Source organism: Cyrtonyx montezumae, unplaced genomic scaffold (assembly GCF_038088225.1).
Source record: "Cyrtonyx montezumae isolate F1298 unplaced genomic scaffold, pur_monq_1.0 scaffold_8, whole genome shotgun sequence".
NCBI classification, from domain to species: domain Eukaryota; kingdom Metazoa; phylum Chordata; class Aves; order Galliformes; family Odontophoridae; genus Cyrtonyx; species Cyrtonyx montezumae.
The window spans coordinates 82,736,223-82,763,873 of NW_027072089.1; the positions used below are offsets into that span (position 1 = coordinate 82,736,223).

The 27,651-nt window shown below is 42.3% G+C and overlaps 2 protein-coding genes across 5 annotated transcripts; one reads left to right on the forward strand and one right to left on the reverse strand.

The window, feature by feature from the left end:
- Window positions 1-2,093: 2,093 nt before the first annotated feature.
- PAK1IP1 (PAK1 interacting protein 1) lies at window positions 2,094-10,170 on the reverse strand. The gene is made up of 10 exons (XM_065752331.1): window positions 10,062-10,170; window positions 9,419-9,581; window positions 7,853-7,973; window positions 7,683-7,757; window positions 7,013-7,065; window positions 6,076-6,221; window positions 5,886-5,983; window positions 4,432-4,531; window positions 3,277-3,403; window positions 2,094-2,525 (listed from the first exon to the last, which is right to left on the reverse strand). Exons 1-10 carry the CDS (start codon window positions 10,122-10,124, stop codon window positions 2,365-2,367), a joined length of 1,107 nt encoding a protein of 368 aa, XP_065608403.1. The 5' UTR covers window positions 10,125-10,170; the 3' UTR covers window positions 2,094-2,364.
- Window positions 10,171-11,146: 976 nt separating this feature from the next.
- On the forward strand, window positions 11,147-27,537 carry LOC136058679 (tRNA selenocysteine 1-associated protein 1-like). Of its 4 annotated transcripts, XM_065752334.1 has the most exons (10): window positions 11,147-11,191; window positions 13,006-13,089; window positions 14,038-14,114; window positions 14,214-14,356; window positions 14,989-15,120; window positions 15,975-16,094; window positions 18,165-18,360; window positions 23,274-23,319; window positions 24,091-24,259; window positions 27,375-27,537. In XM_065752334.1, the coding sequence occupies exons 3-9, from the start codon at window positions 14,085-14,087 to the stop codon at window positions 24,225-24,227; spliced, it is 804 nt and encodes a 267-aa protein (XP_065608406.1). In that variant the 5' UTR covers window positions 11,147-11,191; window positions 13,006-13,089; window positions 14,038-14,084; the 3' UTR covers window positions 24,228-24,259; window positions 27,375-27,537. The 4 variants fall into 4 exon arrangements, with proteins under 4 accessions (XP_065608406.1, XP_065608409.1, XP_065608408.1 ...); XM_065752337.1 differs by lacking the exon at window positions 15,975-16,094; XM_065752336.1 differs by lacking the exon at window positions 14,038-14,114.
- Window positions 27,538-27,651: the final 114 nt, after the last annotated feature.

Here is a 27,651-nt window from a genome sequence, read left to right on the forward strand (position 1 = left end):
GGAGGGAGAGCGTGGAGGGGAAATAAGAACAATGACGTATATATATGGATATATAATCTATCTATACTCTTTTTTTTTTTGCCGAGGGAAGGGTTTCCTCGAGGAAGGCCTGTCCGAGCCTCACGCCAAGAAGTGAAAGCGGCGGTGCCGGCCCGGTCCCCCGCCGTACCCAGGAGCGGAGCCCGGCAGTGCCGCGGGGCGGAGCGGGGTGCGCTGCGGAAGGGGAGGCGGGACAGCCCCGCGCTGCCCGGTGCCGCCCCTTTCCGCCCGCGGCGGGGAAGGGCAACGACGAGAGCCCGGCCGGGCTGCTGGGCAGGAAGCTTCGGTGCCTTGTCGTTCCCCTCGAGTTGCGGGTAACTCGCCGGAGGTGCCGAGGCCGCCTCAGGGCTGCTGCTGCTGCTCGTGGCTTGCTTCGAGCTTTCTGTACCACCTCACCACTGCCACCCGCCCCGCTGTTCTTAACACGGGATGAGCTTTCTCATTTGTGGTACCTCTTTGGGATGGCCTCAAGTTGCACCAGAGGAGGATCAGGTCCTTCCTGTAGAGTTTTTGCTCTTTCATTCTTTAATATGCAGACTGGGTTTTTCCTGGTGCTCATGACAGCCGGCTTCTGTAACTGTTAATGCTCATGGCCGTACTTCAAAATTCAATGCTAACTGTTCTATTAGTGGCAGCCATTTTGCCAAGCATGGACAGAAGACAAAAATTTGAAATCTTTATGAGAAAAGTGTAAGTTCTATGTTAACTGTAGTTCTATGTTAACTATTTAAGTTAAAAACAAAACAGAACAACACTATTTGTTGAATTAAAGTAGGCTTGTATAAACAGAGTACACTGAATATTCAGACATGGAGCTCTGATACCTCATCTAAATAAGGGAAATGGTTGCAAAAGAGAAATACTGGTATCTGCCTCCAAGAGAGTGTTGCTACTGGCACACGAGCAATCTCTTAACAACTCAGATGCTCTGTTTCAGTGTCTGAGCATACAGAAAGCTAAGCTGCAGTTGTATCTTATTTTACAACCCTAAGGCAGCAGGGCTGCTTTTGTTTCCAGATTTGGTTCATTCTTTTTCCTGTTTTTTATTACCTTTTCTCTAGCTACCCAGATATGAAAGAGCATATTGTTGTCAAAATGAGTGAGGATACAGCCTAATTCCAATTACCTTATGAAAACAAAATAAATAATGACTACTCCAGTAGCATAGTTGGTGGGAAAAAAAAACACTAACAAAACAAAACATTAGACTCCTTTAGTTTAAAAGAAACAAAGAGAACTTTGAGCTGGACAAGGTCAAATACCAAAGCTTTGCTTTTCTCAATGGGTAACTGAAATAAGACTTAGGACAAAATTCTGTTCCCACTGATATAGAAGAATTCACTTTCTGTTTAAAAGTGCAAAACAGCTGACATTTTATCAGGGTTACAAACATTTTAGATGTTCTTTTTTGTTTTTGTTTTTGTTTACAACATGACTCAGATCAAGGATGTGAAAAAATATGGGTACAGACAAGAGAAAGTAAAACCCTATTGACTTTTCCATGTAAACATATATATTGTATTCTGAACAAAGGATTTCAATCATGTTAATCTCTATTGCTAATCTTTCCATATTTCATTCACATTGGTATTTTGGAAGTTCTTTAAAGTATAAATGTAAACTTGATAAATGTAAGCAATGTAAACCTTTAATAAAGGCTCTTAAAGTGTTTGAATTAGGCCACTCTTGTAAAAAAATGGGGCATCTGGACTTTATGGGATCTGGGTGCAAGGTCATAAAGAAAAATTAAATGCACTGAGTATGCAGTAAAAGACATATTCTGATTTAAAAAATCTATGCATAACTGAGTTAAGAACTAAAAAGCAGTATTTTGTAAGTGTATGAATGGAAGGTGATAATATTTTAAGTAATTTGAATTTGTTACTTCTTACAGTAGAAGTCATGAATGAGAAAGGGACATCATATTTTCAGTGGACAGAACAGAAAGCTTCCAACATAAAAATGAAAAACTGTATAATTTTAATATGTATTTAGCTGAGACAGATAGTTAACTGAGACACAGGTAGCTACTTTAATCATTTTAGCTGGCTATTTCAGAACATGTTAAAAAGTATATGGTGTTGTAAATATAAAAATATAAGCAATACATACTGTGAATTTATTTTAGTCTCATTCTCTCAGTTAAAGTTGCTGCCTCTTTTACAATTTCTCAGAATGATCAGCCAATTCATCTGGGTAAAAATAATTACTCTTGAAACTCGTTATCAGTTCAGAGGTATCTGTCAAGAGGTTGTGAAAATATCCTCGTGAAAGCTACAGCAACACCAGCATTTACTTCTTATTCAGGAGAAAAAGCATTTGCCTTCATTCTGAGCTGTTCTGCTTCTTTTTCTTCTTTCGCAGTGGAGCTTCCAGTTTTGGCTTAGCTGGAAGAATTCTTCTATGTCGTTTTGTCAGTTTCCTACTTCTATTTGTCCGACAAACTTTCTTCTTCTTGACTACTGGTGGTTTCTCATCTTCATTTGCTGAAAAAAGCAAGAAATTATTCACTCAAATATTTATTTCCAGTCTAAAAATATTAGAGAGGCTTATTTGTATGTCCCATTAAAAAAAGAGGAATTGAAACCATATTTTATTTACAGTGGAGAGTGTCATCTATGCTACTTTTGTGTTAAGAAAATATCTAAAGATCAAATATGGAAGTAACTTACTACTCAGACAAACAACAGCAAAAAGCAAACAACTCAGGCCACCAACCAACCCACCCCTAAGCCAGACTTCCTAAGTTCTTCCTAAGTTCAGACTTCCCAACTGCACTGGCATCAAATCTCATTTTGTTCATAGGAATACAAGAACACGCAGTTCTATCAAACTGTTTATTCTTTTGTTCCTAAAAGCTTCAGAGTCTCCCTCAGTATGTTATTCCACTCAAGGGAAACAAAGCTTTCATATAATAGAAGTGAAAAGATGGCCTTGAATTACAGTGCAATGTGTCACGAGTTAAGCTTCCACGTACAAAAGAACTATTTCCCTTGGTTCCAAATCATCACTCAGTTCCAGTGCCTGTCTGCTTACAGTTTCCACAGTTGTGACATTATTATGTGCAGGCTTGAGACACTATTACATGGGTATAGGTATCTATGCTACTTGCCAGTGTCACATCCCCAGTTCTTTAAACTATGAAAGCTTTTTCCAAGGCATACAGTAAAAGCCCCCCCATTCACCATCTTACAATTCAGTCACGTGAATGACTGAAAATACAGATAATTTTATTACCCTGAGCAGATGTTGCAGCTTTTTCACAATTTTCTTTCATTTCTGAAGCTTGGTCAAGCCACACCGCAAGACATGTCAGCCTAGCTTTGGTATTGACTTCACATAATAAAGAAGGCAGATCTTCAATCTGAATATAGAACAAGAAAATTAATTAAACATCACTTCTATTTAAAAATTGACTGAACTATTTACACTGAGGAAGTGCTTTATAGCCCAGGTCCCGCTTCTTTTCTGGAGAATGGTAGGGTGCCTAACAATGTTGAGAACCAGAGGCTGCATACATGTTAACGGTCACAGTTACAGTCCTGTTTCTGTTACCACTCCTTGGTGGTGGTTTTTATAAATAAATAGCAGCTGCAAGTGCACATCTTGCTAAGTGAGATCAGTGGGCTTTACCCTGCAGAGGTGGTCCCACATGATGAGCAAGCAGACGTGTCACAGGCCCACAAAAAAAAAAGGTAATGTTTTCCAAAGTTTATCTAGTGTAATAAGTATTTTTAGTGTTAAAACAGTTAAAATCATTTACACTATGTTACTGTATCAGGTTCTTTTTCTCCCTCACAAAGACAAGGCTGCTGACTGAAAATAAGCAATTTGAAACACATTACGTAGGGATTAACTGCATCCCTATCAGCCAGCTCTGGGAAATGCTGGCCACAAATCCTCCTACAGGTACCAAGAATAACGTGTTGCAAACACATGGAAGACAGCAGCACTGATCTTGTAGGAACTATTTCTACTAAAGGTATTGTGCTTCTCAGAGCTGGGCAGAGCAACCCACAGAATTACATGAGGGTTTGCAAAATTTCATCTGTGCTACAAAGCAGTCATTAAACACATGTAACTGTTAGGACAGTCATAAACTTTGCCAGGAATATTTGAAGGGAAGCATGATTTCATGTAAAGAGGAGAGCTTCAAAATATCGTGTGATTTTATAGCTTGTTAAAAGAAAAGATGCCAAAATATACAAGTGCATGAAATATATGTAGACATACATATATGTAGAGAAGGATCATATATGGGGAGAAGGATCAAGACAGCCAGATTACATATAAAATTCCACCAGTGCTTTAAAAGTGGTTATTATAACAAAACAGTCTGCAATTCTGATTGATGTTGTTCCATAAATGTGCCAAGCAGTGTAACAGACCAACCTTATTAAGATCCAGATTCCACACTTTAATGTAACCATCACTGGATGCAGTAACAATAACATGTTGTCCTTCTCTTTCAAAACTATAGATATCTTTTATTCTGTGAAGAAAATGTTATACTTTGTTACTGTGCAACATGGCAGATATCTTCAGAACAGAAAGCTGACAGCAATTAAAAATGGTAGGCAACAGTCTGGGAATCAATTTGAACAGGAAAAAAAACCCCACAAATGACAGGCAGTAACTTGGAAAGGTGATCTGTTTTGAGTGCTGCCATTTACAGCAGGAATACATGTCCTTGCTAGGCAGTGAGGATTCAATTCAGAACATTTCAGTACCTTTAAGTACACACTATTATCCACATCAGTGACACAGTAGCCAATGTTTTCCTGTTTGATGAATTAAAATACTAAAATCAGCACTTAGAAAAATGCTTGGTATTCAACAACAGAGAATATCCTTCTATAGTCTGGAATGAATACAACTGGTGTGTTTTATGTTAAGTACCCTAAACAATTAGAAACTGTAAAGGCAGAACATTCTTTAGTCTTGCCTACTTGCCAAATACCAGTACCCACTTTCAGAAATACATGAAATACATTGAGAAAAATTATACACGTATATATGAGCACATTGCATATATGTATATAAAAATGTTACACATATATAGCATACGTTTGATATAAAACCAAATCAGTAGAACATTTTCTGCTTTGGTCTCCCCACCTAGCAGCTTTCCACTACAAATACAACAGGCATTTAGAGGGACCAGTGATCCCTGAGCAGCTCCCCACCAACCTGCTGGATCATTCACAACTGCCAAGGGTGCAACTGTCATGAGGACTGAGCCAACTAAGGGAGTCAGACATCATAAGATGTCTTATTTCAAATGTGACTGTCCAGTATAATCTAGTTTTGTAGTGGGAACCCTACAGAGCCATTTTCATCTCCTGGCTGAGAAGTGCTACAGAACTTGAGGGCCCCATGAAGATTTGGGTATCACGAATTGTAGAGGCATATCAGTTCAGATATAATAAAGCTCTGGGGAGGGAAAAAAAGAGGAATAACTGCCTTATGAAAAAAGTATTAACATAGAGGCATACCTGTACACGTTGGTCTTATATTTAGGACATATATTTAGATATGATCTACACTGGTCTTATACTTAAGAACTCAATATTTTACACGGTACTTAAATTATAAGTTTAGAACTGTAACATTCCTAATTCTAAACTCAGCTGCTTTTGTAGCATGCAAGGATAGCACAATACTGCTTATGCCAAAAGCAAACCACATCTGTCCCAAACTTGGAATTTAGCAGATAGGTAAGTTAACTTCCTATAGGAATACAAAAACAGTATTAAAATATGCTGAACACTGCAAGTCATTGAACTTTGTATACTGAGTACTCAGCACTGCCATACCTATTTAAATAGTAACCAAATATAAAATACCTGTTTTCATGAGCTTTAAATTCACACAGACATTTTTGAGAGTCACAACTGTAGAACCTTATAATCTCATCGTCTCCAGCTATAGCAAGAATAGAATCCTTGGAATGGGGAAAAAAAAAAGAAATGCAAGTATGATTACATTCACGTTTCAAAGCAGTTAACTTCCCAGAGCCTTTTCTTTTGTACTTACTGTAATAAATCTAAGGGAAGAAATTCTCTTCTCTATTGTGATAGTGCCAGTGATTGAAGCTGTATCGAGTTTGTAGATATCAACTTTATTTGTTATCACAGTCACGTATGTCTCTCCATCAGGGGACCATTTAATTATGTGGGCATCTGTACACAGAGGAACATTGTTATACACGTATAGACACTTCTTTGCATTCTGAAAGGTATGGGACACTGTAGGGTAAATACTCCAAAAAAGTAGTACCTACACAAAATAATGAAGGTGGATGGTATATTTTTGTATGGCTTATCCAGATGGTATAAAGACAACTGGTAAATCAGGAAAGGCTCACCCAGGACACCACAGGGGAGGGATTTCCAACAAGAGATCCTTCCCCAGTGGTGGTCAGCCCTTAAATGGGGTCTGGGAGAGGTGGAGCCAGACTGCACCCCTTCTGGTCACACAGGTGAACTGCCTTCACCTGTGCTCCTGCAGCTGACCCATTGCTCATCTCAGGTGATCAATCAGTGGTTCAGGCCGTGATTCAACATTTCCCATACAGACACTGAAAGTAAAAATCTTTCAGTGGATACACACTACTTTCTGGGTGAAGCAGAGAAAAATTCAGAAAACAAATCAAGTAAATGTGTGCTCTTAAATGTTCCTTTCTGATTAACAGAAGTGTAAAAAGGAAGAAAAAAACCCCACATTTATTTAAATGTCCTGATACAAAACTTCAAGGAGGAAAAAAGGATTTTTAGTGTCATCAATGTTTTCCTTTTGGTAAATAACTACTATTAAAGGACATGTACGATCCAGCATGTGTAAAACACATTGTGAAAATAGCTCCTAAATAACTGACTGATTAACACACTCTGCTTTTCTTTCTAAAAAACAAACAAACAAACAAAAACCTACGTAATTCTACTTTTTAGTGGATTTAGACTGATAAACTCACTTTGCTTCAGGTTTTTGATAAAGGCTGATCGTCCTTCTACAAGATTCCAAGTTCTGAAAGACAACAATAGATAACATGCATTCTGGTTAAAAACAGCACAGGGAAAGTGAAGTGCTATCAGCTGACGTGACACATCTGAAGGAAGCTTTTAAGCATCTCTGCATCTTCCAGTGCTTTCCTTAATGCAGGAGAAACTGATGACATAATAAGGCTGAATTTGTAGTATTTTATAAACCAGTTTGCAATGCAGAGCACAAAAGGAAGCCGAATACCAACTTGTCCTGGTAACATAGCAAGCTTAAAATACTTGTACATATACATGGCAACACATATTCACTCCAAGTGTAAAATTACTTTTCTAACACGGAACAAAACTTGATGGCTTTCAGTAGTTAATTTTTATTCCAGAACGCAAACACATTTGTACAAGTGACTAAAAAGAGTTAGAATTCAGCAAGAAGCTAGGAATAGGAAAAACTATTTTTAAAAGACTTTGTAATATTGCTTGTACCTAGACCTTAAGAAGAGCTCACAAACAAGCGATTCCATGTGAAGATATGTTTTATCAGTCTCACGCAGTCTTGTCACAGCATGGAACTGTAGTTTCTATGAGAGTTTAATAAATTATTCAATTATGATTCTGAGCCCTTCTTCATGAGTTTGGACTCACCTTAATGTTTTATCTGTTCCTACTGACAAAGCTAATTTCCCAGATGGATGAATAGAAAGAGAAGTCACATGCCCTCTGATAAAAACAAAACAAAGTGTTAGCCACATATATTATTTACGAGGAAAATAAATATGAGAGCTCATCCGAGTATGCAGATTTAAGAAACTCACTTATGCGCCTTAATGGATTTCAGGCATTCCCATCTCTTTGTGTTCCAGATGCAAATTAGTCCATCTTCAGCCCCACTCAGTAGATGTGAAGTACCATAGAACTCCAGACAAGTTATTGTGCCTAGAAATCCAAGTCAGAGCTATAAACAATCTTGTACAGCTTATCACACAGAGAACATTCTAGCTAACAGAGGTGCTTCTAGCATTGAAACATGGTGGCTACAAACATTCCTGTTACATTTGCTGATGTGCTCTGTTAGTTCCCCTACAGACCTACTGTCTGGTCTGTTCTCTGACACAGCAGTACAGTGCCAATGTGGCACAGGTGGTGCAGATTCTACTGCCAATACTCACAATATTCTTACACCAAAGTCCTGCTCTTGGCACATAGTTGAATTTACCACTGTTTCAGTTTTGGCTGAGACAGAGTTTGTTCTCTTTATAGTATCTGGGATGATCCTGTGTTCTGACTTCAGGACAAAACCAACGTAGGTAACACACTGACGTTTCAGTTGCTGCTTAGCAGTGTTGCACAGAGCCAAGGACGTTCCAATTTGTCAGCTTCTCACACTGCCCTGCCAGCTATGGGGCTGGGGAGGCACAAATCGCTGAAAGGGGACAGAATCAGGACAGCTGAGCTAATCCCATAATATATGGCATCATGTGAACAAACTGTGAAAATGGGGGAAGTTGGTTAACGGGGGAGGGGGTGCAGCTGCTGCTCAGTGACTGGCTGGGTTTCAGCGTAAAGCAAATGCATTGTGCATCACTTGTTCTGTATGTACATATATATAATTATAATTACCACTATTGCTTTCTTCCTTCTCTTAGTAAATGGTTTCCAAGTTCTTTTTTTACCCTGATTCTCTCCTCCATCCCACTGGTGGGGGTGGTGAGCAAATGGCTGTGGTGCTGAGCTGCCTGACAGGTTCAACTGTAACTTATGTTTACCAAACATAAGTTGAATGGAGGTGCTATGGTGAGTTTAGCTCCAAGTACTTCTAGATTATCAGGAGAAAAAGGACAACTGGGATTGAGCCCCAGATAACCTGAATGCATTTATATGGATTGATATGGATCTATATGGATTAATATCAACCGTCTTTTTGACAACTGTAATTTAGGAAGCACACAAATCAGGCAATGTACAAGGCAACCCTCCTGGCGGCAGCAGCAGCCTATTTTACACACAAACCATCTCTTCTGGGTGGACGACGTGACAAGGACACTGAAAAGATGGTTGTTGGGAACATGCGTGGTCTGGAGAAACTGGCAGAACAAAAATAATTCTTGAGCCATTTCTGGACCATAACTTCTGAAACAGGTAGAGCTAAAAACAACTGGAAGAAGCAGCTGTATTTGTGGTCTGATGCCCAAAATGATTTTTGGATTTTCACACTCAGAAGCTTGCCTTGCTTGTGCCATCGGACTATCGAGGCTGGAACAGCACCACTTTTGAAGATTACAGTCTTATTAAAAGCAGGGCAATCTGAATGTTCTTCAGGTAAAGAAGAAATCTGAAGTTGTGAGTTTCTATCCTTGATGCTTACTACGATGCTCCCTTACCATTGTGATGTAGCAGAGCCCCATGTTCCACCTTCTTTCTCATGTCATAGATCTGGATTGTCTCATCCCTGCTCCCTGTGGCCACGTATTTGCTGTTCACCGCCGCTGTCGACAGGGAAGCGGTGTGGGCATGGTGGGTGAAGTCGGAGTCAACCGTCCAGGGCTATGAAGGAAACACAAAACAAAGGGGCCTTTCTGAACAGAAGGATCCTCATCAGCCAAGGAGTGGTGAAAAGTTCTTAAAGAAGTAAAATCTGAAAAAGTCGACGTGTGAAACGCAAAGAAATCACACTTAGCGACAAAGATAATGGGCTCCTACTGAGATAAAGCACTGTTAGAGACCAGTCGGGGCGATCCAAGCGCCCAGACCACTTCTGGCACCCACACGCCTTCCGCCCGGCGCCGGCCCTCGGGCACCACGTGGCGCTCCCGGTGCAGCCGTTGTACCTCCGCGCAGCGCGGAGAGGGCCGGCACAACAGCAGCGAGCGGCGAAAGGCCCGCAGCTCCCACGCGCCGTGGGCCGAGCCTGTGCCCGCGGGCGGCCGCCCCGCCCCGCCCCCGCGGCGCTTTAAAAAGCCCACCCCGGGGCGGCGGCGAGTAGCGGGGTCTCCTCAGGTAAGAAGCCTTCCTCTTCCGCCTTACCTCTCCGGGCCGCGCGGCGAAGCCGAAGAGGATTTGCTCGTAGCAGCCGGCTACCAGCTCCATCGGCGCCGCTGTCGCCCCGCGGGGCCCTGTCGCCCGCTCTCGGTCTGCCCTCGGCGGTGCCTGCCGCGCCGCGCCGCGCCGCTCTGCGGGTGGGCGGCGGCGCTCTGAGGGGCAGCGTGGCGGCCTAGGGGGGAGGGCGAGGGGTGGGCTACGTGGGCCGCGGAATCAGGCGCGGCGCGGGGCAGCCCGGGCGGGGGTCCTCGTCGGGCGGAAGTGCGGTGCGCGCGGCTCCCGATGGTGGCGCGGACGGTGAGAGGCGTTAATGGGGGCTCGGGGCGGGAGGACCGGGCTCGGGGGGCGTAAGCCGAGTGGTTGAGCGGCGCCGGGGACGGAGAGGCGGCGGAGGGGACGGCGGCTCCCGCAGCCCGACGCCGCGGGGCCCGCGATTGTTGGGTGGGAGGAGGGGTGGGTGGTGAGACCGTTAGGCCGCGTCACCCCGTGGCTCCGGAGGAACTGAACGGTACGCCGCGCCTTCCCTCGCCCTCTCAGGCCCGGCGTGTTTTCATACTGTGTTTCTATTTTCTGACGCTTTCTACTGCCGCGCCGCTTAACAATAAGCGCGTAGCGCGGCGGAGGGCTTTGGCCGGGCGGGGCGCACTTGTCGCCACTCGGAGCGGCCCGGGCAGCGCGTCACGGCGCGGCCCAGCGGCACCCCTCCCCCTCTCCTGCTCTGGGTTGGGGCGACAGGAGCCGCGGAGCGGGATTAATTAGCGATAACGTGAAGGAGCTGGTGGAGGGAGAGCCCGTGTAATCCAGAGCAGGATTTGAGCTCTGAGTGGTGAACCTGCCTTACCTAAGCTGTAAACCAGCTGTGGAGGTGTATACAGTGCAGCATGTTACTGCGTGCTCTCTTAACTGCTTTTTGAATGTCTTTTTGACTTCCAGTGAGAAGAAGCAGCAGTGAAGATCAGATGGGAAAAGAGTGCGAGAGCAGTTCTGCACGAGTCTGCGATAACTGATCTCAGAGCTTTTGCATCGCTGTCCCTCTTGTACTTGTACAAGAGGGTTGTAGTGTTTGTGTGTGTAGTGTTTGAAGCCTCCTGGTAAATCTGCACGAATAAGGAGTGGTAAGTTTTCTAAAAACAAAAAAGCTTTATGCATCGGAGAATCCAAGAGTTAGTGTTCTACTATTTAAGACATTGACAGTCTGGCTCCTTCTTAATAGGAGTTAAGAAACAAGTGGCTATTCTTATTAATACAACCTCCTTAACTGAAAAGGAAAGTATGCTTATCATCATTCCCCATAATAAGCACAGTTATGCTTAGTAACAGGTTATATATTAACCTTACTGGTATGTGCCTGTATTTGAGGGCTTGTTTGTACTTTATGACTTCATTGGACGCAGGATGGGTATGGAGATGAAGTCAATAGTTATCTTGTGTAACACCATGACAATCCTGTGTCAGGATAGCATAACCCATTTTCAGAAGCACCATGCTGAACTGTTCACCTGTGTGGTCACACCTTGTAAGGCATTACAAGCACTCTATAATTATGTGAATACAACTCCAACCAGTCAGTTTGTAGAGTGTTATGTAATTGTTACATGGAAATAGGAGTTAAATTCCAGTATTCAAGTATCTGCTTGGATATAAAAATAAAAAGTAGTGGTGAATTGTGTGCATGAGGATAACACATAGGTTGCTCTGAAAGTAATGTCTCCTACTTACTTCCACAAAAGCTATAGCAGATACAAAAAGCATAATAGCACTGTTCTTCAATATAATCACCAACATTAGCTGTGCATTTTTGCCAGCCATAAACAAGAGCCTGCATGCTGTGCTTGTTACAGTCTGTACCAGAACAGGTTGCTGCTGTAGAAATGCACCACCCAGTATGCTCGCATCTACTCTTTGGTCTCCTTAAACATTCAGCAAGTGTTGATGGATGTCAGTGGGTGCTGTTCTTTCTGTATGGAGGAATTAAATTTCACCACTTTTCTCCATACACCCTTCCATGTTAGATGCCATTTTGTCAGACTGCCCCTCTGCTGCCATCTGTCATGTGGCAACAAAATGTAAGGAAATACTGTTGGGAGGATTCAGCCTTTCCTGCCATACCACTGACATCCACCTCTGACACTGTGGGCCAACATAGTAACATAGGAGGCATTACTTGTAGAGAAGCCCTTTTATTTTTTAAAATAAAATGTTTTCTGGGTGACTTGTATTGGATGGGGGGGGTGAGAAAGATTATCAGTTGAGAAGTGGGATGTGCCTCTTAAATGAAACTTATCCAGGATTTTAGTAGTAGTAAAAGGTCACTCTTTGTTGCCAATTCATCCTTAAGGAAATATGGTGTCTGGGAAGGGTCAAAAAACAGAACATGTAACTGAGAAAAGCTTCAGAGAAGGATCAGTAGTATCAATTTTACGTTTGCTATGCTTTCTTTATTTACTCTCTTGTTCATCAACACTTAGGAAGTACCACTGCTCCTTTTCAGCTGTGTAACTTTGTGTCATAGGAAGATACGAATTCTAATTTGGCTCAAAATGGGGTGGGATGAAGTGCACTTTGGGGTACTATAGGAAGCAGTTAGTATTTTTGTTGCCTTGTTTTTAATTATTTTAGAACATCTAAATTGTAATTTTGTTTTCTAGACATGAGTAAACTGTAGGTAACTAAAAAGCTGTTTACAGCTTTGTGGAGCTTTGGACAATGGGAAAAGTCTGTGGACTACTACAACTTAAACTATAAGATTACTTGTAATCCGTTAGTCATATATCCTTTTAGTCTTCATTGCTGTAGCTATGACAAGTGAGAACTTAAATTCCCAAGTTGTGAATTAATAATGTTAAAAGTGTTAGACAGGGTGAACACCTTTGAAAGTAATGGATTTCAGAATTAAGATTTTTGTTCCTCCCTCACACTTTTTTTCCAGCTGAAGGATTGAAATAAACTGAACTTCTGCATCTGGGACCCTTGAAGGAAGAAGAGAGATTTTTTTTCAACCATGGCAACCCAGGTAAGATCACTTGGTGAGGAATTCAGGTTTGTAGTGTCTAAACGGGTCCCATAACATTCACAATTCCCTCTAAATGTGAAGCTGAAATAGCTAGCTCACTCTGAGTGGGGTATTCTTCTAGTCCAGTGATTACCTCTGGTAATTTGGTAATTGGTGGTTGTCCTCTGTATGCTTAATCATAACAACCGAAGCAGGTTGGGAGCATGACTTTGAACTTTGCATGAGTTCTTCTGAAGGATCTTGCAAATAACACTCTCTATATAAGTTATGTGGAGGTGTTGTAGAGGAAGAACATTAAACACTGCGTAAGTAAAGTTACTGAGAAATACCATTCTTATTTTTGGAGTTTGTTCTTCAGAATACTAAATGGAGGCAACCTGTTAATATGGCTGTTTCCTTTTTTTGTGTAGTTACCCCACATTCTTTTTGAACTGTGGCTTTTGGGGTTTACAGTTTTTTGTGTTGTTTTTTTTTTTGAGGTGCTTTTTATGCCTCTTTTTTCCTGGCCTTGCGTCTGGGTTTACAGTTTTCCCTCAGCCGAGTTGGTGCCTGTTCCTGGTCTGCTTTCTTCTTAAATTCCATTAATGGGCCTCCTGTTGTTGTTCCTGGCCTGGGAGAGCGGCCTACTGCTAGGTAGTGAGAGGCATCTCACATAAGCAGAGGAGAATCCCTAGGAGAGTAGAGATAGGAACAGCTGAAATCCCTTTCTGAATGAGATATAATTTTTTTGGCTTGCTGTGCCACTGAAGGCTTTTTTTTGAGAGTCTTAGAGCTCAAGTGGAGCACAGTCCAGTCCTGAAACTAATTAACATTTAGGATTGACCAGCATCGAAGGACTAACTGCTTTCTTCCGAATTCCAAGAGGAAGCTGTCAATCCGTTAGCCAGCTTGACAAGTCAGGGGAATATGGCTGTTCATACAATCCTTTGGCTCTGTTATTTTTGCCAGGCATTTTCCCCAGAGGCTGCTTTCCCTCATGGGAGGCGGAGGGAGAAATGGGACCCCAGGCTTCTTTCAAGGGCAAGGTGAATATGGGGAAATCACCTGTGGTGATGGGGAGTGGGAGGGAGGAATGTAAATGAGGCTAAATACTATAGAGGTGGTTTTTTTTTTTATCCCAACAGGATTTACTTGGGAAAAAGCGAGAATGTCTCCAGGCCTACAGCTGGTGGAGAACACCACAGAAGAAACGGAAGAAAAAGAACAAAATAAAACCAGGAAGAATAGAGTTTGTTAGTGCTACTACTACTACCAGTAGTACAGTCAGGTAAAGTCCTTTTTACTGTGGAAAGACCCTTTATTTGCTGATGGTGACCACTGAATGGCATTCTTCGCTTGGAAAGAGTTCTGTGATGGCTGATGTTGTGTGTATATGCAAGTGTTGTTTTGGTAATACATTTTTATAAACATTGTTGTTTGTATTTGCTTTCCCATTATCACTGGGTGGTGGTGGCAAAACAGTCACGGCCCCTTTGAATCATGGCTATAGTATGAGCTAATTATTTTGTGTGGTATTTCTGTGCCTCTTCAAACTTTGAACTATCATAAAATGGTTTGGGTTGGATGGGACCTTTGAGATCATTTAGTTCCAACCACATGGTATAGGCAGGGACACCTCCCTCCAAATAAATGTATTAATCTTTGAAACAAATTTCTGAAAGCTCTCAGAAAATGGGTCCTGGTTGCTAAAGCAGTAGAAAAGCCCCACAGTACTAGAGAACTCTATGCTGGTGTGAAGGCATTGCAGTTCTGTACACTTGGTCTGTTTTTGCCCTGAAGTACTCTATATATAGTCTCCTTTGTTTGTTTTCAATGAGTTGTAATGATAACAAATGTTTTAATACTGAAGTCAGTATTTTGGTCTCAAACTTCTGAAATTCTTCTCTTATCTTCTTAAAGACCAGATTATTCAATATTTGTTGGGGAGCTTACTCCAGAAGTGGATGATTTCCAGCTCTATGACTATTTCCTAAAGAGGTATCCCTCATGTCTTGACTGCAAAATAGCAACAGACCTGCTGGGATATTCCAGGTAATTCAGTGCAAATTTGTAATGCAATTGGTTGTTTGCTTCTGTAGCCATATATAAGAACTCGTGTCAGAACTCTGCTTTTTTACAAGGCAGGAGGAATTAGATTAGTAATAGCACAGGTCCTTGAGTTTCTAAAACTCAGGTTTGAGCAGTTAACTTTGAAAAGTTTTGATTTGCTTATGCATATTTAACTTAAAAAATAATCACATGCTGAGAGAAGGAAGAGCTGTGCACTGAAATTGGTGCTGCTTTGTGACTGTCACCTGCAATACTGAGGACAAAATAATTCCTGTTTTTATCTATGGGAGGAGAGCATGAGGCCTGGCAAATCTGAGGGGGTTGGGAGATTGAATGCAGTGTTACTGTCAGTAAGTGAAGCTTAGTGGAAACTCCACTGACCATGCAGTGAGTCAAGCAGGAACGAGGGAGTTTTCTGTTCAGACAGTGCTGCTTGTAACAGACTAATTCAAGAAACTTAAGGGAAGGCAGACTTAAAAAAAATACTAGTGTTCTACAGCAGTAGAAGTGTGTTAATAACTGATAAAATCAACTCTGTATATGCAGAAGTATAGAATCTGGTTACTTCTGCAGATAGCAATTAAAATGTATTGTTTTGCTGGCTCTCAGCAACTTGCTCTTATTACTACCAGAGAGCAAGCTTTTTGCTTCTGGCCCAAGTTTTTAATTTGGTGAGAGCCTCTTCTGTGCATGTGCGTATGCCAGAGAGGTTGCTTAAGTAATAGAAGCTATAGTAGCTGCTACCTTCTGTTTTTGTAGGAGACAGAAATTGAATTCATTAGTTTTGTAACTGTTATGCATACTAGAATTTGTTTTCTCCCTTTTGAAAATTGTAGAGGGTATGCCTATGTCAGATTTGGTGAGCAAGGTGATCAGATGAGGGCACTGCAAGACTGCCAGAATGCCCCAGGTCTGGGGGGAAAACGAATCCGGCTGAGCATAGGAATTTCTAAAAGGTAACCAATGAGTTGTGCATTGATACAGTTATTCTAAATAATCAGATTCTTGTAGCTCTGCCTTTGTAAAGTCTGTGGCCCTTGCTGTAACGGCTGTAACATTGGCTGTCAGATGCAGTCTACAAAATAAAAAATGCAGAGATTGTCATGAATCACTGGATTTATCAACCTATTTCAGCACCACTGGGGGAATCCAGCTCAAGCATAACCGGACAGGATAGCTTGGGCTTAGCTGCTGTTGCAGCAAAGTAGCAAAGCTGAACGTGTTTGTAAATATTTTTTGGGTTTGGGCCTGAATAAAGTAGATGAGACAAGTGGTTATATATGTTAGGGAGCTTTTGTTCTTTCCTTCCTCTTTGAGGAAAGAAGCACATCACTAGTTTTACAATAGGCTGGTAGGGAAAGGTACTCTTAAGTGGGGGGGGGGGACGGGAATGTAGGAACATAGGAAGAAAGCCAAAGGAAACTTCACTAGAACAGTTTTCAAGGTACCATATTTTGCTTTTCAATAGCATTGAGCAGTGGGGAGTGTACCACTTTCTGAGAGGGATTTTACCCTTTTCAGCTTGGGTCTGTCAGTTACTTAAGGCAATTCACCTCTCTGAACATTTAAAGGAATTAATAAGCAAATTTTATAAACGTCAATTCAGGATACTGGAGAAAAATCCTCCATTTGAACAGTTTCAGTATGTACACGAGGTCAGCTTGTATATTCTGTCATATAGTGAAAAAATAACACTTCTGTTTCTGTTTACCTAGTGTAATTCTGCAAATTTTGCCTCCTTTTGCTTTAGAATGGAAATGCTCTTGCCTGAGAGCACTCTCCAAAGTTGCTTTGACCATAATTATTTTGAAAAAAAAAAAAAAGAATAGGTCATGAAAAGATGCATCCTTGCTTCTGCATCCAGAAGAATGTCAACAGTGCTTTTAGGAGGAATGCAGTTAGAAGCAGAAGTCTTACGTTTGTTTACTACAGTAGCAGGATAATAGAAAATCTATATTAGGACTTATATGTTTTTACAGTAATGAAACAAATACAACATAAGTATTAATATATAAACATCATTAATATGTTTCTGAAGGGCTGAGTACCATGCTGTCTTAGCATCATAATATCCAGTCATCAGATTAAGCAGTTTCTCTGCTGATTTTGGTGACTGTTTCTGAACTCCTTCAGTTTGTATTAAAAACAAAAATGTATAGAACTGACTTCTCTGCATCCCCACTTTAAGTCAGGAGAGGTCTGTCTCTAGCAGAATGAATGAAAACAGGATTTCCTGGAACATGTAGCTTGTTTATCTGAATGTACTTTACATAGTGTGTATCAGTTTTAGTTAAGGTAACTTGTCTTGATTCTTGCCACTTGTCTCAAGCTGTCCCTGAGCAAATTTCAAGTAAAGGGGAGTACTGAAAGTTAATCAAGTGGCTCTTTTTTTTTCCTTAAGAAATAGAGTATTTCATAGTTTTCCCACTGATTTTTGTGAATTTACTGGACAGTTAATGCTTGTGGTGTGAAGTCAGCCTTGCTTAATATGACAGCTAAGCTTGGCAACTGTTGAATACTTAATGGGCTGAAATTCTGTGCAGGTAGCAGTAGGTGTGGCAAACTAGCAGGCAGTGTAAAATGCTTCTCTGAAATGGATAAACTGCCTTCATTCACATCCTTCTGGAAATTAGACCTAGTAATTAACCAAACAAAATATGGAAGTTAAGACTGCATCTTTAAGACAGCTGTGCTTGATAAATGTCTCTGGTCTTTAATTAATCTTTGCAGAGCACAAAGGCTTACGTGTAGCTTGCTTATGCCAACACTAAGAAAATATATACAGGTAACAATATCAAAGTTCTGGATTTAACCCATGAAAACCATTATGTTTGATATGGGCAAAGGTGAGGACATCAGCTTCTGTTTAAATACAAGATCATGTGCTGTGACTTGAGCTGTCACTTATGCAACTGTTTAGGAAAGCTTCCTTTTAAGCTCTGAATGTGTAAGCTGGCATGTTGTTTAACTGGAGAACTGTGTTCACAGTTCATGGTTCTAAAATTCTGTAACTTCTCATGTTTCAGACTGAAAGCAGAATTCCAGCGGTACCAGTCATACAACTATAATGATTATTACCAAGATTATCAGAACTACTACTCACAGTGGAGTTATGATGCATATGCTGAGTACAACTACAATTCCTATGCTGCCTATGACAGTATGCAAGCTGTTGGAGACTGCTCTTTAGGAGATGCTGTCATGGCTCCAGCTGTTTTTGAGGTAAAACATACTACACACTCACTTTAAATAAAAAAAATTGCTAATAGCTGTACAAATAGTGTGAATTATAGCAAAATGTTCTAAAACTAAAATTATGCTTTCTGCTTAGTGTGGAGATTTGAATAGCAGGTTTCATTCAAAGGTATATGTTTACCTCAGTCCTTGTGATCAAGTGCATTGAAATCGGCACAGCCGGAGCTGCAGTGGCTGATTGAGGTACAGGGCGGGTTTTCGGGAGGTTCCAGTCTCTCGGGAACCGAGTGAGAGCGGGCAGACCCTATGGCTGTTCTCTCCAGAGGCTAACCAGGCATAGGCGTTGCCAGGATTTCAGCGCCCTCACCCACACCCCTCAGCTGAATAGGGCTCAGGGAGGGCCGCGAAGTGTCACTACTCACTGTTTGTGTTGATTTTATATATATATATATATTTAATATTTATTTATTTATAAGTTATTACAATTCATATATATTATTATAAACTATTTTTAATTTACTTACTTTCAATTTTTCATTTATTTGTTTTTATTCTTTTTTGTGCCATGGTCTCTACTAGACAGAGGGCTTGCCTTAAAAAGGCTGTGGCGACCCAGACAGAAGGTCTGCCTAGAAGCGTGGCTACACAGGTCTCTGGTTGCAAGGAGTGCCAGAGCCTGCTACTGCTGGATGAGGGTGCTAAGCAGTTCTCCTGTGCAAGGTGTGAGCGGGTGGAAGATCTGCTTAGCATGGTGGCAGAACTGAAAGAGGAGGTTGAGAGACTGAGGGCCATCAGGGACTGTGAGCGGGAGATTGACTGGTGGAGTAGCTCCCTAGAGTGCCAGAGAGAAAGGCACCAGGGAGATCCCCCACAGTTGGTGGTGGACTCCCTGACCTGTCCCCGTAGGGCAGAAGGGGGATATCTGAGGGATAGGGACGGCTGGCAGAGAGTCCCTGCTCGGTACCGTGGGCAATCTCCCCCTCTGCCTCCCCAGTGTCCCCAGATACCCCTAAGCAATAGATTTGCAGCATTGGATGTTGAAGAGGTGATAAGGGGTGAAGTGCAGGAAGATTCCCACAGGAGGTCACCAATGGCAAGGCAGTCACCTGCGTGCATTGAGACTGCTGCTACTAAGAAAGAAAGGAAGGTGATCGTAGTGGGTGGCTCCCTTCTAAAGGGAACTGAGGGCCCCATTTGCAGACCAGACCCAAACCGCAGGGAAGTGTGCTGTCTCCCTGGGGCCCGGATCAGGGACATTGCTATAAGACTCCCGGACTTGATACGCCCCACCGACTACTACCCGTTACTCGTAGTTCAGGCAGACTGCAATGAAATATCTCAGAGAAGTCTGTGAACTATGAAAAGAGATTTCAGGGGATTAGGGCGATTAGTTCAAGGGGTGGGAGCACAAGTGGTGTTTGCTTCCATACCTTCTGGGGCGGTGAAGGACACAGAATGGGCTAGGAAAACACAGGTGATGAATAACTGGCTGAGAGGTTGGTATAGAGACACTTTAGGTTTTTTGACCACGGGGCAGTTTACTCGGCTCCTGGCCTGTTATCTGTTGATGGGACGCACCTATCTCAAAAGGGGAAACGAATCCTAGCACAGGAGCTAGCTGGACTCATTGAGAGAGCTTTAAACTAGCTGTGACGGGGGAAGGGGATAAAACAGGGCTCACCAGTAAAGAGCCTAAGGAGGCTGTGCTGGAGAAAGGAGTGAGGCAGATATCTCAGCTGAAGTGCATCTATACCAATGCACGCAGCATGGGCAATAAACAAGAAGAGCTTGAAGCCATTGCGAGGCAGGATAACTATGACCTTGTGGCTGTTACAGAAACATGGTGGGACCTCTCCCATGACTGGAATACTGGGATTGATGGCTACAAGCTCTTCAGAAGGGATAGACAGGGAAGAAAGGGTGGTGGCATAGCTCTCTATATCAGAGAGTGTTTTGATGTTGAAGAGCTTGAGGTTGGAAATGATAAAGTAGAGTCCCTATGGATAAGGATCAGGGGGATAGTCTTTAGGAGTGACGTCGTGGTGGGGGTCTGTTATAGGCCACCTAGTCAGGATGAAGAAATAGATGAGGTGTTCTATAAACAACTTGCAGATGTTGCACGATGGCCAGCACTCGTTCTCATGGGGGACTTCAACTTCCCTGACATATGCTGGAAATATAATACTGCGCAGAGGAAGCAGTCCGTGAGATTTCTAGAATGTGTGGATGATTGCTTCCTGACACAGCTGGTGCAAGAGCCTACCAGGGGAGATGCCTTGCTAGACCTACTTTTCACTAACAGGGAAGGACTAGTAGGAGATGTGAAGGTTGGAGATTGTCTTGGCCGGAGTGACCATGAAATGGTGGAGTTTGCTATTCTGGGTGACGTCAAGAGGGTGACTAGCAAAACTGCTACCTTGGACTTCCGGAGGGCAGACTTTGACCTGTTCAAGGGTGCTTGTTGCAAGGGTCCCTTGGGACTTGCTCCAGAGGGGTAAAGGGGTCCAGGAAGCCTGGATGCTCCTCAAGATGGAAATCTTCAAGGCACAGGAGCAGGCTGTCCCGGAGTCCCGTAAGTCGAGCCGGAGGAGAAAAAGACCAGTGTGGATGAACCGGGATCTTTTGTTGAGACTCCGAGAGAAAAAGAGAGTCTATGTCCTCTGGAAGATGGGACAGGCTACTTGGGGTGACTACAGAGAACTGGCCAAGATTTGCAGGCAGAAAATTAGAAATGCTAAAGCCCAGCTTGAACTTAGACTGGCTACTGCTGTAAAGGAGAACAGGAAACCCTTTTACAAATATATTAACAGCAAGAGAAAAACTAAGGAAAATTTCTCTCCTTTACTCGACGAGGCAGGGAATGTAACCACAGATGACAAGGAAAAGGCTGAGGTTCTCAATGCCTTCTTCACATCTATCTTTAATAGACAGAACAGTTGTCCACACAGTACTTGCCCTGACCTGGAAGTCTGGGACGGGGCGCATAATGCACCCCCTGTGATCCAAGCAGAGATGGTCAGAGATCTTCTCCTCCATCTGAACTGCCACAAGTCCATGGGGCCAGATGGGATCCACCCAAGGGTGCTGAGGGAGCTGGCAGAGGTGATTGCCGAGCCACTTTCTGCCATCTATCAGCATTCCTGGTTATCTGGAGAGGTCCCACAAGATTGGAGGCTTGCTGATGTGACTCCTATCTACAAGAAAGGCCGTAAGGAAGATCCAGGGAACTACTGGCCTGTCAGCCTGACCTCGGTATCAGGGAAAGTTATGGAGCAGATGATCTTGAGGGAGATCACACGACACGTGCATGGCAATAAAGGGATCAGACCCAGCCAGCAAGGGTTCACAAAGGGCAGGTCGTGCTTGTCCAACCCCATCTCCTTCTATGACTGGGTGACCAGACAGGTAGATGAGGGAAAGGCTGTTGATGTAGTCTACCTGGACTTCAGCAAGGCCTTCGACACGGTCTCCCACAGTATTCTCCTGAGGAAACTGGCAGCCCGTGGTGTGGACAGGTTCACTCTTCTCTGGGTGGAGAACTGGCTGGAGTTCCTCTGGCCGTGCCCAGAGGGTAGTGGTTAATGGAGTTGAGTCCAGCTGGCGTCCTGTTACGAGTGGTGTCCCCCAGGGGTCAGTTTTGGGGCCCATCTTGTTTAATATCTTTACTGATGACCTAGACGAGGGGATTGAGTGTACCCTCAGTAAGTTTGCAGATGACACCAAGTTGGGAGGATGTGTCAAACTGCCTGAGGGTAGGGAGGCCCTTCAGAGGGATTTGGATAGGCTGAACAGCTGGGCTGAGCTCAATGGGATGAGGTTCAATAAGGCCAAGTGTCGGGTCCTGCACTTTGGCCACAATGCTATAGGCTTGGGGCAGAATGGCTTGAAGAATGTAGAGAGGAAAAGGACCTGGGGGTGTTGGTTGATGCTCGGCTCAACATGAGCCGGCAGTGTGCCCAGGTGGCCAAGAAGGCCAACAGCATCCTGGCCTGTATTAGAAATAGTGTAGCCAGCAGGAGCAGGGAGGTGATCATCCCCCTGTACTCAGCTCTGGTGCGGCCGCACCTCGAGTACTGTGTTCAGTTTTGGGCCCCTCACTACAAGAAGGGCATTGAGGCCCTGGAGCGTGTTCAGAGAAGGGCAACAAAACTGGTGAGGGGTCTGGAGCACAAGTCTTAGAGGAGCGGCTGAGGGAGCTGGGATTGTTTAGTCTGGAGAAGAGGAGGCTCAGAGGAGACCTTATTGCACTCCCCCACTTCCTGAAGGGGGGTTGTGGTGAGGAGGGGGTGGGCCTCTTCTCCCTGATAAATAATGACAGGACGAGAGGGAATGGCCACAAGTTGCGCCGGGGAAGATTTAGATTAGACCTGAGGAAACATTTTTTTTCTGAAAGAGTGGTCAGGCACTGGAATGGCCTGCCTAGGGAGGTGGTTGAGGCACCGTCCCTAGCGCTGTTCAAGAAGTGTTTAGATGAGGTGCTAAGGGATTTGATTTAGTAGTTGGGTAGGGATAGTGATAGGAGGATGGTTGGACTAGATGATCTTGTAGGTCCTTTCCAACCTTATGAACCTATGAGCCTACGTGCTTATAGTTTGTGTGGAGTTAGTGGTTTATACGTTATTTGTTCTTGTATATCAACTGACAGTTTTGACAACACAATTATGTATGCTTCTCCTGTTCCTCCTTTTCCTGGTGTGCTCTGCTTAGAGCAAATTAAATACCTGCTGTAGATGGTCTTATCTTGGTCAGTTTCTCAATTCTCAATTATGACCTGCAGAAGTCCCTTCCAACCTGTACTGTATTACTAGCTTTCTTTTTGAAATAACTACAAGGGTAGATGGCATTTCATACGTCTGTGGAAAGAGAAACGTCTCAGGTAACAACATTATTTTGAATTTATAAAGCTTTCTGAAATTGATTATGATTAAATTGTCTTGCAGGAATCTTCAGCTATGGCTGAAATCAGTGATGACCTACTTACTGAAGGTAACGATGATTCTATCATTGTCTTGAATGTAAGGGGACAAACATGGCTAAACAATACAAGGTTGGATGAACTGGTAGAACATCTTGGAAATTCAGCTGCTGCTCGGGTCAGCCCTCTGTGGGGTTCATCTGAGATCACTTAGGGGTTTTAAAGCTAATATGGTAGATGCTATGTGCAATCAAATAGACTTCTACAGTAGGGTTCTTGCAGTCATGCCTTCAATCTGCTTTGAAAAGGTCTAAAACAGAATTTCTTTTCCTTGTATTGATTCCAATAAGCAGATCCTAGATGAGAAATTCATAAGTAAGAGCTTTATTTTCCATACCCTGAGGTAAAAGCTTTATGTTGTAGGTTCTAAATGGAGGCTTCAGCCTGTACTTAAAGATTTGGTACTAAATGTAGTCCTTTGTCTTGGGAAGCTTGTGGACAGTTCCTCCTATGGAAGCATCTTGTTCTAGTGTTCGAAGCTATTACGTGGAATATGTAGTATAGCAGAAATGAAGACACAATGGTTGTGTAGGCTTCATGGCTGATTATCCCTAAACGTTATTTTTATCTTGAAATACAAATAGATTCTTAGCATTCTAAAAGACAAATTCCCAGAAAAATTGGAGTTGTTTAAAATTTTAGGGGAATAAACATCTTACTGTCATTATTACTTGTAATTATTACTAAATCTATTTATTGTGTTCAGCAAGTGTTTTACTAGGCATTTCACTTTGAAATTTTTGTGTGTGTACCTCATTGCTGATGCTTGTACTTATTTTCAGATCCACAATTGTATTTGGATGTTGATGAAATGAACAGACAATTTATGGAGACAAGTGAAGAACTCTATGATTCACTCATGAATTGTCACTGGCAACCTCTGGATACGGTCACTTCTGAAATCCCCTCTGCTATTTAAGTGTCTTATATAGCATGACCGTTATGACCAAGGTGCTAAAACTACACTTCTACATTATTCTAGATCATAAGTTTTAAAGCACAATAATTTGGATTTTTTTTTGCTTTTGACAGTTTCTGTAATCTTTTCTTTTTTGTTCATCACTCTGTTCTTGGAGAATCGTGAAATCATGTAAATATTCTAGAAATGTAAAGAGTTAATTGAGGTCTAAAGATAGACTTGCCTGTGTAAATAAAATTTTGTTTCTGCAAACCTGCCAGCAAGGGACTTTACTCTTACATGTGTGTAGGACATTCTCTTCTGGCATATGGAATTTAACTGGGGATAGTAAGGCTCTCGTTCATCTTTATTTTTGTATGGGTGTTAGGACACTAGTAAAATTTAACTCCCACTTGTAGATTACTTAAGTTTTTTTAATTTAAAAATATAGGGTGGGAGGTGTTCCTAGGTTTTGCTATGAAAATGCTTGTGTTCACTTCCTCCTGCAGGCTTCTGGCACTGTTATTGAAGTGCTAGGTCAATTAAAACTGGTTTATAAATATGGCACTTTAAGCATACAGGAGTTCAGCTTCCATAGCTGCAGAAGTTCCATGGACCAAGGATGATTCCCTGCTGATAATCTCAGCCTCAGCATTCAGCTTGTTAACTCTTCTTAGTGTTAAACTTTTCAGCACACACTTCATATGTTTACAATATGTATATACACACGTATAAAATGTTTTTCAACCTGAAAAATCTTGGAGATAACAATTTACTGGCTTAAAGGAGGGGAGATAGCACATCAGCAACAACAAAAAGCAGCCAGAAACACAAATATGCTAGTAACAACTAGGTTCTAGGTTCCTCCCTATCCTTGACAATTTCTGCAATGTTCCTGGTGACTAGGTGGTGTATGGTTATGAGGTTACAGAACTTTGAAGTGATGACTGTATTCAAGCAGGTGAGAGAAGGGAGGAAAATCAGCTTTAAGCTAGCCATCTTGTGCCTTTAAACTACTCTCATTTTGAAATGTATGAATTTTCTAGGCATTAGATCTAGTTAAACCTCTGTGTATTGGATTACTTGCTACTTAACAATGTATATAATAAGACAGGAAACAATATTGTAAGAAAAAAAGAGTAGAAACTGCTGTAGCTAATAGCTGCTGAAGCTAGGTGAGGCAATTTGGTACTACTAGGTGTGTTGTGGGGGAAATCTAATTGCTGTAATGGCAGGCAAGGATCAAATTCTCTGGCCTTTTTTTATGACACAGTGTAGGTTATGATTTGATGTAGGTAATGAAAGTAGTGGTCATAAGCCAAGTGCTATTCTTGAACGAGCTGATGACCAGAAATCCCTATTTTTTTCACTGTTTAATTTGTGGTGGCAGTATTGTCATAATCTTGCTATGAAGTGAGGATGTTCTGAAACAGAAGATGCCTTTGGACAACTAGAGATGCATTCTTTCTGCTTCTGTTAGTGGTGTGCACGTAGGAAGGTGGGGTAGTGGCATCAGTTTCAGCAACTTGCAGCCAGCTCTTCCCTTGAGCAGAGAAGCAATGGAGCTAGGTACAGGAATTAGTTGGGTCATTCCCCTGTGTGAACTGGTGAGTCCTGGGGGGATTAGGTTGAAGGGCTATGGTAACAGGAGTGTGATATTAGGCAGAGGTGAAAGATGAAGCAAAGATAATCTGGAGGGAAAGAACTTGCTTGTGTGCATATGTGGAGTTGTTTCAGGGGACTGAGCAGGAGAGAAACTGAAGACAGTAGCTGCAGGCTTCTTGAACTTGAGTGGCAGTGTTAAAGCTTCAAAAGCTTTCAAGGTTTGCTACATCAGTTGTACATAGCTGTGGTGCTTGAACAAGTAGAAAGTACAAATTGGTCAGCTAAGCGAAGGATTTTATATGTAGCAGCCTTACTAGCAGCAAGAGTGCTTCCAGGTGTGTGCCTGGGTAATAATGCTGCTTTGACAAGGTTTGCATAGCATCACTTAACTCTGTGCTTAGGTTGCCTTCGTTACTTAATGGCAACACTTATCACATTTTTGGTAGATAACTATAGATGTCTGTTGGCCTGACAAATGCTGTGAAGTATCTGTGCTGATTTTTGCCTTAGCAAAGCTGATCCATGATATGTGACTTTTGTAATGCAGGGATGTGATTTCACTTTCTGTGATACAGTGATGGCGTATGACCAAAGTATGTGAACCTCAGGAAAAAAAAAAGTCTGTGGCCACCCCCTTCTGTGCAGACTTCATCTGTCAGCACTCTGTGTTAGAGGCTGTTCTCAGATATATTCTCCTGTTCTGGACTATGAAGTACTTAGAGTACTTTCACTACCTTTGTTGCAGCTCAGCAAGTGAGAATTGTTTGGGCCATTAGTTCTCCAGATTTAAAAAATGTTGGGAGCATATTCTCTTGCAGCCAACACAAACAGAAATGAGGTGAGGGAAGAGGGTGTTGGTTGCAGACAGTGTGCAACCATTCTTCAATAGTTTTCTTACCTCTTTTTGTCTCCTGGGATTTACTAGCCTATCCTTTCCTGTTATATACATGGTATTGGGATAGTGTGTGCAGTAGGGTTCTTTACCATAGGAGCACAGAGAATGGCAGTGTTAGCAGTGAACGGCAAGCACAGGAAGAAGTGATTGCACCACAACTGCTAGAGTCCTTTGCTGAGTGTTTTTACTAAGTAAGCTCACAGCTGTTTGACAACTGCCAGCCTTTATTAACTGAACACATTGTGTGGGTGTCTGCTGTCAGTTTATTAGATCTGCGAAGATGTGATGGTAGTGGGAGCTTGCTTTTGTTTCAGACTTGTTAAATGTAAAAAAAAAATATTTTCAACAACACTATAGCTTGTTTCTAATTCTGTTGTTTCACCCAACTGAACTCATTTTATTTCTGTTTGGAGTTTTCTGCCAGTTTCATAAACTGTTCATTGGCTGCAGCTTCAGTAGTGGGTGCCTTTACTCAAAGCCTGCTAGTTTCTTCAAGAGTAGTAGCTTTTGTTTCCTGTCTCTTCTCTGATCAGGAAGGTTTGAGGGGCTGCTACTAATCTTATATTAGGTGAGCAAGGAAAATGCAACTGACAAGAAAGGTGGAAGAGTTTTTAAAAGGGTGCATTAAGAGTAAATGGTACTGAAGCCATGAATGTTTCTTTTTGCAGGGATGCTCTGGACCAACCGCTTCTTTCTAGCGCTACCTCAAAGTAACGTGCAGATATAACTCACAGGGAAGATTGATCAAATGGTGATGATCACTATCATTCTGCTGGATGCATAGATATATTTGCCTTTTTGGTTTGGCTCACTTTTAGCAACGATTTACTTAAGTGATTTACTTAAGTGATACACGTTAATGGACACTGACTACGTTTGCAAATATTTCTGAGTCGTGAGTGTCGTTAAAGGCCTGTCACTGTTCAGAAATTGTTCTAAATAAGG